The 10,000-nt window shown below is 44.9% G+C and overlaps 1 protein-coding gene across 7 annotated transcripts in view; it reads left to right on the top strand.

Annotated features, from left to right (window-relative positions):
* The window catches only part of fars2 (phenylalanyl-tRNA synthetase 2, mitochondrial), a 46,977-nt gene that overhangs the window by 3,640 nt on the left and 33,337 nt on the right, over positions 1-10,000 (top strand). For all 7 annotated transcript variants that reach the window (XM_035619218.2, XM_035619217.2, XM_035619214.2 and 4 more), the window contains 6 exons: positions 6,130-6,434; positions 6,954-7,040; positions 7,209-7,268; positions 8,099-8,267; positions 8,508-8,670; positions 9,162-9,293. In XM_035619218.2, the coding sequence (XP_035475111.1) occupies positions 6,148-6,434; positions 6,954-7,040; positions 7,209-7,268; positions 8,099-8,267; positions 8,508-8,670; positions 9,162-9,293 (898 nt within the window). In that variant the 5' untranslated portion in view covers positions 6,130-6,147. The remainder of the gene's footprint in view (positions 1-6,129; positions 6,435-6,953; positions 7,041-7,208; positions 7,269-8,098; positions 8,268-8,507; positions 8,671-9,161; positions 9,294-10,000) is intronic.

The following is a 10,000-nucleotide window of genomic DNA, read 5'->3' as shown; positions in this document are numbered from 1 at the left end:
AAACACGAACCCGCAGACTCCCATGTGCTCTTCTCTGATTGGTTCTCATCAGTTCCACCTCGTCGTCGGACCTGCTCTGACGTTTCACCATCGCTGATCAGGACTGTTTGCTCCTCAGTCCAGTCACAAACCCAGAATGTGAACTGAACTCAGCTTTAAAAGACTCACTGATCGACCACGTAACATATAAAAATCCGCCTCCCAGAGAGAAATAAATTCAGCACGTTCGCAGCTAATTTCCTTTCCTCCGTGACTAATCGATGTTCGCTCAACTTCCCCTGAAAAACTTTGGCTGCGAGCGGCGGGCGGATGAAAGGCGACGCCGCGGGTCAGGAGTGGACGACGGAACAGGAGAGTCCGGCTTCAAGAACCGGAGATGAATGAAGATCCCTGTGAGGACAAGAGGAGCCGCAGACGAGACCTGCAGGTCAGCTGCTCAGCCTTTCATCATCACGCCGCCGCCACCGCCAATTACCTTTCAGCCGCTGACTCCATCCACCTAAACGACGACAGTTTCCAGTGAAGAAAGACTCAAAGTTTTCCGTCTTTATATAGAGCTCAGCTCCAAACTTTTAAGAAGGATAACGGCCGTGAGCCCGCTTTCCCAGAATGCCTCACTCTGTTCCTCGTGAGGCTGGTGGATCTGCGTCTCCTCAACCCTGATGGACAACATCATGAGGTCAAGGTCATTTCCTCAAGGAGATGGGATAGGAAGCGTGTGAAGATCCTTTCCTCAGCTCTTATCATGGCTGCCTCTGAAACGCGCGTCACTGTCTCCGTAGTTTGCCTTCCACACACAAAGAAGTCGGACAATTTCACAGCTGCAGGATAGCGTGCGGGACATTCGGGCGAGGGGAGGAGCCCGGGTAGAGAGCGAGCACTCGTTTTCCGTGAATCTTCCTGCTGTGTTCTCACATAGGTGTGAAAGGAAAAGTTAAGAATATTGAATTTGCGTTTTTGTGAAAGTAGGATGAGAACGTGTGAATGAGGGAAGTGGAACCTGAAGTTCCTCCTGTGATCAGTTCCAGGTCTTCTCACGTCTCCACAAACACTTTGTCTATTTTCAGCCTCAGCAGATGTTAAGAGCTGAAATGTGTCGCTATCTGCCTGTCTGTCTCACTCTCTGTCTGTCTGTCTGTCTGTCTCACTCTCTGTCTGCCTGTCTGTCTGTCTCACTCTCTGTCTGTCTGTCTGTCTGTCTGTCTCACTCTCTGTCTGTCTTTCTGTCTGTCTGTCTGTCTCACTCTCTGTCTGTCTGTCTGTCTGTCTGTCTCACTCTCTGTCTGTCTTTCTGTCTCTCTGTGTGTCTGTCTCTCTTTCCCTGACTGAGGTCACACTCAGAAGACGAGTGTGTGTCTTTTGAGCACGTTTACTGCGTCGCAACCTGAATTCACACTCCTACACTCTGTCACACACACACACACACACACACACACACTCAGAGCTCAAGTCAAGTTCACTTTATTTCTACCTCATGAAACTGAAGACGACCTCTTTATTAACAAAAGGTAAAATGGAATAAACAGATAGTGTGTGGGAGTGAAAGGTTGACTGGAGCTTCACCTCTTTTCTTTTATCTTTAATCTCTATCATTTATCTTTATCTTAATCGTTACTCTTTATCCTTTATTGTTTGTCTTTATCGCTATTCTTTATCCTTTATCCTTTGTCTTTGTCGTTAGTCTTTATCTTTATCCTTTGTCTTTGTCGTTAGTCTTTATCTTTATTCTTTATCGTTAGTCATTATCATTTCTCTTTATCGTAGTCTTTATCATTTGTCTTTATTCTTTACCATTCGTCTTTATCTTTATCCTTTGTCTTAATCCTCAGTCTTTATCATTTGTCTTAATCGTTAGTCTTTATCCTTTATCTTTAATCTTTATCGTTTTTCTTTTATTCTTTATCGTTATCCTTTATCTTTAATCTTTATCGTTTATCTGTATTCTTTATCGTTAGTCTTTATCCTTTATCTTTAATCTTTATCGTTTATCTCTTATTCTTTATCGTTATCCTTTATCTTTAATCTTTATCGTTTATCTTTTATTCTTCATCGTTATCCTTTATCTTTAATCTTTAATCTTTATCCTTATCTTTTATTCTTTATCGTTATCCTTTATCTTTAATCTTTAATCTTTATCCTTTATCTTTTATTCTTTATCGTTATCCTTTATCTTTAATCTTTATCGTTTTTCTTCATCGTTTATTGTTTGGCTCTCTCGTCTTGATGATACATGAGAAGCGACCTCTCGGTTCAGGTCTGGTGTGAAGTTGTCCAGGATCCTGCTTGATTCTCGCTCCGTCATGTTTCCCAAAACCCAGTGTTTTCAGTCGTGTTTCTCTGGACGTGTCCTCCTCCACATTGGGGGGAGAAAATGCATTATGTTTTACAAGTTTAATGAAAACAGAAGTGAAGGTGATATCTGACAAATCGGCGGAGTAAAAAAAACGAGCTCTGAGCTTGGAGCTGCTGCGGCTGTTTGGTCGCTGCAGAGGGATGATGGATTCAGGTCGAGGGACGGTGTCTCAAACACATCGATCTCCTGTTCGGCCTCCTCGTGTTCACAAACACGCTCTGACAAGACGTCACCAGCTGGACTGGAGTTTGGGTGAAATGAATCGAACAACGAGAAAGAAAACGAGAGTGAATCTACATCGGGCAGGAGAGATAATGTGGTTTCATACGATCAGGTCAGTCTGACACCGAGTGACTCGCCCTCTCCTCTGATCAAATCAAATGTTGAGATGAAGTTGAAAACTTCTGCTCGTCTTCTTCCTCGGTGTCATCAGCGAGTTAGTGAGAGTCATCCGTTTCCATGGCTACAGAGCAAACAGGAAACACGGGCAATTCATGAAACCTGTTGATAATCAGCCTTTTAGAAATCAGTGGTGAACGTTGACGACTTCCGACGACGTCTTCACACCTGAGAGTCCACAATAACAAGGTTCATGTCTTTGTTACTTTATTCACATTTGATCCGGTTGGTTTTGGTTTGACGTTGAAGTTTAGGGAGTCAAGACGATTTCACACCTGGATCGTTTGGTACCGGAAACTTCTGGACTTCTCGGTTTGGTCGCAACCAAAATCACAGGTGTGAAAGGTTCCTCAGACTGACGGACCACAGGTCGGTCCGACCAGAAGAGCTGGTCTGGGTCCGGATCAAACTGAACCGTGGTTGGATTCTTTGGCAGCGTGAAAAGAGTCCGGACTTTCGGACCAGTTCCAGGAAGTCGAGGCAGCGAGTCACAGTATCAGAGAAGAAGAACAAGAAGAGTAGAAATGAGCGGTGGTAACCGAGGAGACGAAACTGTAGAAAGTCAATTTGAAAAAAACATAAAAATTTGTCTGATGATGTCAGATCTTTATGTTTGCAGCAGATTTGTGACGTAACATAAGACGAAGACTGTGTGTGTGTGTGTGTGTGTGTGTGTGTGTGTGTGTGTGTGTGTGTGTGTGTGTGTGTGTGTGTGTGTGTGTGTGTGTGTGTGTGTGTGTGTGTGTGTGTGTGTGTGTGTGTGTGTGTGTGTGTGTGTGTGTGTGTGTGTGTGTGTGTGTGTGTGACAGATTGGATGTGTTAGTGAAGCTTCTCGGTGTCACAGAGCTGCAGCCTCTGCACTTTTTCTCCTCCGACCATAAAATCTCCCTCCTTCATCATGTCCGACTCCTCCTCTTCTTCTTCCTCCTCTTCTTCCTTTTCTTCCTCCTTCTCTCGTCTCTCGTCTCTCATTTCCTTTCTTCCCCCCTTTCCTCCCTATGTATCCTCTCCTGTTTCCTGTTTCCTCTCCTCGTATTAGAAAATGAATATAATCTTTTATGACAGTTTTATGTTTGATGAAATGCTGCTAGTCAAAAAGCTGCGTGAAATAAGAGGAGGAGGAGGAGGAAGATCTTCTACCAAACTTAAATCACTTCAGAATAAAGAGGAACTTATTCTCAGTCTGTCGTGGTCCGTGTAGCGAAATCGCCGTGACGACCACGACTCTGAACAGGTGGCCTCTCTCTCCCTCTGCAGGAGCGTCGGTGTCACTCGCCCCCTCCCGTCAGAGGGAGTCCCTCTCTGGCACCGCGACCACTTCCTGTGGCTCGCGCCGCTCGTCTTGTTCACGCCGCTGCTCGCTCTACAAACACGCGGGCTGTTACACAACACATCCGCTCGCCCACCGCCTCTCTGCCGTGTTTATTTTAATCAGTGACTTCATGTGGGGGAATATTAATATACATTAAAAAAACACTTTTTAATAGTTTAAACCGCTTCAGCAGATTCATGAGATGAAAATGCTTTTTAAGCCTCAGCAGTGATAAATGTGAGAGAGAAGGAAGATATTGATTCTCGCCTCCTCATCATGTACAGTTTCTGTATAATATACAATTTCAAAAATAATCAAGGTAATTTATCACGTGTGGCCTCACGTGTCCCGAGCCAAGGTTGTTTTCAGTTCTCTTTTTCTGATGAGCTTCAGTTTATTACCAACACGTGTGTATTTACTGTGTTGTTGTTGTGGTTGTGCGTAGGCCGGCGTCCATATGTGCGGCGCCATGGGAACAGACATATGGCGATGATCACATGGCAGGAGGGTCGGTCCCACGGAGACGCGACGCCGACACGCAGACAACGTGGATTATTTTATTTATCCTTCAGTTTACCAGGAAGTTCCCACTGAGATACAATATCTCATCTTCCTGGGAGTCCTGGTCGAGAGGGCAGCAGATGAAATAAAGTGTCGCACAGATACAACAAAGACAGATGACATTTACACATAATAATAAAAAACACTTAAAATCATATACACTGTACAGAGACTTAGATTTTATTTTGTCTGATACATTAATGTGAACTCTCCCGAGCTGCAGCGACGCAGGTCTTTAAAATGTCACGTGACCTTTTTGTCATCACAATCTTCAGATCTCGTCTCTGTTGCTGTTTCCCCCTTCGTCGTTTCTCATGTTTCACTCTGTGACAATGGATTCATTTCAACGGTGACGAGTTATGACAACGGTCAGAAATGTTTATGAATCTGAGGAGAGGACGTTTGTCAGATCCGGTCTCCTCGTGACCTTTGTCCAAACGTATTAATTTTTTTATTTATATATATTTGGAGGAAAAATGTGTTGATTTCACAGCCTTTATTTGTTTTTTCATTCAGAACAACTTCATTTCACTATCGGAGCATTTGCTGCAATTTTGTTTCAAAATTACGAATTTTCCTTTTTAGGTTCCCGTCAAATCAAATGTCCTTGAAGTGTGTGTGTGTGTGTGTGTGTGTGTGTGTGTGTGTGTGTGTGTGTGTGTGTGTGTGTGTGTGTGTGTGTGTGTGTGTGTGTGTGTGTGTGTGTGTGTGTGTGTGTGTGTGTGTGTGTGTGTGTGTGTGTGTGTGTGTGTGTGTGTGTGTGTGTGTGTGTGTGTGTGTGTGTGTGTGTGTGTGTGTGTGTGAGAGAGAGACCTGCCCAGTATAATATGACACCAGTAGCAGAGCAGAGGTGAAAGCTTCGCAGATTTGGGGAACAATAATCAGTTTTTGCTGCAATGCCCCTGCAATGCAACACCCTTTGTCTTGTTCTCTCTCTCTCTCTCTCTTTGTGTGCGCGTGTACAAATATTTGAGGGGGACAGATAAAAAGTGAGTGCCTCGTCTCCCGTCAGATGATAAATGATGGAAAGAAGAAAAGGACAACAAGAACCTGAGCTTCCGACTCGGATCACTTTGTCTCATTTTGCCGTTTTTGCCTATTAGTGTAATTATTGTGTGTGTGTGTGTGTGTGTGTGTGTGTGTGTGTGTGTGTGTGTGTGTGTGTGTGTGTGTGTGTGTGTGTGTGTGTGTGTGTGTGTGTGTGTGTGTGTGTGTGTGTGTGTGTGTGTGTGTGTGTGTGTGTGTGTGTGTGTGTGTGTGTGTGTGTGAACATGCTTGTTAGCTGGCGAGATGGAAACTGTGCTGCGACAGATTTGTTAAAACTTAAAATAAACTTGAATTGGTCAAAATAGAGTAAACACCATAACTCGTCATAGTATATAACAAAATATTCATATACAAGACAAAAAAAGCTTCAAGCTTTCTGGTCTCAAATGAACAGTGACCTTCAGTGACCTTGTGTTTGTCTGTATCTAATAACATTCTAACTTTAATGTCTCTCAAGCTCCATGGACCAATCAGCATGAGACTCTCGCTGCTCCTCCCCCTCCGGCAGACCCCGCCCCTCGCTGGGCTCGGGCGCTGCCGTCTGTCGGCGCTCTCGTGCAGACGTCTCAGCACAGGCCCTGGCCCTGCCCCCCAGCCTGCGATTGGCCAGGACTCGGTGGAGGTTCTGGGCCGGTCCCACTCACGCGATGACTTCACCAACGTGACGCCAAAGATCCTGGCCAAGGTCGGCCGCAACCTGCACAACCAGCCGCACCATCCTCTGTGGCTGATCAAGGAGCGAATCAAAGCTCACTTCTATAGGTGGGCGGAGCTGTTCCTCAAACTGTTGCCTAGCAACGACCAAACTTTTATCACCTCCGCCAGGGAGTCTAAAGTTTGTTTGTTTGTTTGACAGTGGGATTACGCAAAAAGTACAGAACGGATTTTCACGAAACTTGGTAAAAGGATGGAACATGAGCAGAGAAAGAATCCTTTAAACTTTGGGGCGGATCAAGGAATTTTTTGAGCATCATGTTGGAAAAAATGATTGACCGTTTTTCTGATTAATGGAGAGAACAAAAAAGATATCCACAATCTCTAATATGTCGAGAACATGAAACAAGAATTTTAAACCCTGTTTTATCCAATGATCATATTTTTATTCCGGACATTTGCACAAATAATTAGATAATGACTCGTTTAGGAACGTGTAACATAAGTAATCAACTGGGGATGTTTCATTGTGAAATCAAAGTTTTTGGAGTTATCACTCTAGAACCTCAAATTCAATCTTCGACTATCAGTGGGTTTTAATGTGTTAATGTCTCTTCGACTTCGCAGTTCCTACATCGGTCGCTGGGGCAACCCGCTGTTCTCTGTCCATGACAACCTGAGCCCGGTGGTGACAGTGGAGCAGAACTTTGACAGGTCAGCGGCTTTTATGATTGATTGGATGATGTTCCTTATGTTGTGTTGTCTGGATTAGAATATACTCTGAGAATGTCTTTTATGTAAACATGAGGCAATATTTTTGGTTTTCCTAAAACAAATGGATTATCACAATAGTCGCTGATGTGAGTCTGATTTGACTGACAGCTTGCTGATCCCGTCCGACCACCCCAGCAGGAAACGAGGGGACAACTACTACCTGAACAGGTGAGTGACAACTGGAAATATAACTCGTCTGGCTTCATCAAAATTTGTTTGTAGTTGTGTTTCATTTTTCTTGTACTTCTTGTTGATTGAGGAGCCAAATCCTCCTGATCGCCCCGTGGAGGCTGGCCGTAGTATAGGTTGTAAGCCCCGCCCCCTTCATGTTAACAGATGGCATAATGACCGAGTAATAAAATAGAAAGTAGACGTTAAATAAATGATTTATGGTGGCCCTGAAGTGCAAATCACAATGACATATTGGAAAACACAACAACAAAACTACAACGTCAAAACAGAAACCACAACGTCAAAACAGAAACCACAACGTCAAAACAGAAACCACAACGTTAAAACAGAAACCACAACGTTAAAACAGAAACCACAACGTCAAAACAGAAACCACAACGTCGAAACAGAAACCACAACGTTAAAACAGAAACCACAACGTCGAAACAGAAACCACAACGTCAAAACAGAAACCACAACGTTAAAACAGAAACCACAACGTCAAAACAGAAACCACAACGTCAAAACAGAAACCACAACGTTAAAACAGAAACCACAACGTCGAAACAGAAACCACAACGTCAAAACAGAAACCACAACGTTAAAACAGAAACCACAACGTCGAAACAGAAACCACAACGTCAAAACAGAAACCAAAACATAAAAATGGAAACCACTACGTCGAAACAGTTATTGACTGAAACCTCCTGTGAAGAAGAAATGAAGCAGTTTGTTGATCTGATCCAGTCATTGATGTTAGAAACGGCTCAGAACACAACTACAGTAACAGCTGTCTTGTGATTTTTATGTATGTGTGTGTTGAGCAGGAAAATGATGCTTCGTGCTCACACCTCCGCCCACCAGAGGGAGCTGGTGAGGTCGGGTCTGGATGCGTTCCTTTTGGCCGGAGACGTGTACCGACGAGACGAGATCGATGCCAGTCATTACCCCGTCTTCCACCAGATGGAGGGAGTCCGGCTCTTCTCCAACCATGAGGTTCGAGTGGTGCGCCACCATAAAGTGTCCCCTGTCGGCTGCAGAGTGCCGCCAGAAACCCACGGGTTTTAAAGTCCAGCCACTGTTTTAAATCTGTGAAGCTTAATTTCATCGTATTTAAGAATCTTTTAATTTAGGAGCATTGACATTCTTAACAGTTGTTAAGTTACTGTGTGTGTGTGTGTGTGTGTGTGTGTGTGTGTGTGTGTGTGTGTGTGTGTGTGTGTGTGTGTGTGTCAGCTGTTCGCTCAGGTGCAGAACGGCGAGGATCTGTCTCTGCTGGAGGTCGGAGGTCGCAGGACTCCTCAGAAGCAGGAGACTCACTCGCTTGAGGCCGTGAAGCTGCTGGAGTTCAACCTGAAACAAACTCTGACGCGACTCGTCACTCACCTGTTCGGAGGAGGTGAGACATCCGACTCTTCCTCATCATCTTCATCTTCCCTCACTCTCTTCCTCCTCACCCTCTCCTTCCTCTTACTTTACTTCCTCGTGTTTCTCTTCCTCCTTCTACTTGTTCCTCGTCATCCTTCTCATTTACCTCCTCTCGATCATCATCTTCATCCTCCTCTTTCCGCCCCACGATTTTCCTAATCTTCCTCCTCTTCCTCCTCTCTATTTATTTTCCTCCTCCTACTACATCACCCCCTTGTCCTCCTATTCATCCTCCTGTTGCTCTTACTCTTCCTTCAATTCATCCTTCTTTTCCTCCTCCACCCACTTCTTCTCTGCTTCTCTCATCTCTTTCCTCTGCATCCTCTCTCACCTATTCCCCCACCTCCTTCTCTTTTTTCTCTTGCTCCTCCTTCACTTCTTCAATCCTCCATTTCCTGCTTCTGTTTCTTCTCCTCCTCTTCATCCCCTCTCTCCTCCTCCTCCTCTTCCTCCTCCTCTCAGATGTGGAGATCCGGTGGCTTGACTGTTACTTCCCCTTCACTCATCCCTCCTTTGAGATGGAGGTGCGTTTCCAGGGCGACTGGATGGAGGTGCTGGGCTGTGGGGTGATGGAGCAGGAGCTGCTTAACTCCGGTCAGAACACACACACACACACACACACACACACACACACACACACACACACACACACACACACACTGTGTATAAACAGGCAGGTCAGGAATTGATTTGTCGATTTGTCCAACAGGCTGTTTAGTGCACTTCAGCCTCTCAGGATGTCACACAGAAATTAAACTGCTGATTTACACACACACACGCACACACACGCACACTACACAATATTCCGCTTTCACAAACAATGTTTTAAACGAACATTTGAAATATTCTCTCTCTCCCCCTCTCTCTCTGTCTCCCTCCCTCTCTCTCTCTCTCCTGTCAGTCCGCTAAGTGGCTCGCTCGCCCCTGTGCCCTTGAACAAAGCTGTAACTCCGTGCTCCACTTCACCGCTGCTTGTTCCAATCAATAATACATGAATACATGCTTCCAGACGCTGTGTGTGTGTGTGTGTGTGTGTGTGTGTGTGTGTGTGTGTGTGTGTGTGTGTGTGTGTGTGTGTGTGTGTGTGTGTGTGTGTGTGTGTGTGTGTGTGTGTGTGTGTGTGTGTGTGTGTGTGTGTGTGTGTGTGTGTGTGTGTGTGTGTGTGTGTGTGTGTGTGTGTGTGTGTGTGTGTGTGTGTGTGTGCGTGCGTGTGAGAGAGAGTTTTCTGTAGTTTCACGACAACCTGTGTACTTTGGTAAACTCAACATGTTTGACTGTTAAAACACAAAGATTTTCTTGTG

This window comes from Scophthalmus maximus, chromosome 21 (assembly GCF_022379125.1).
Source record: "Scophthalmus maximus strain ysfricsl-2021 chromosome 21, ASM2237912v1, whole genome shotgun sequence".
NCBI lineage: Eukaryota > Metazoa > Chordata > Actinopteri > Pleuronectiformes > Scophthalmidae > Scophthalmus > Scophthalmus maximus.
This window is presented reverse-complemented; position numbering and strand designations above follow the sequence as displayed.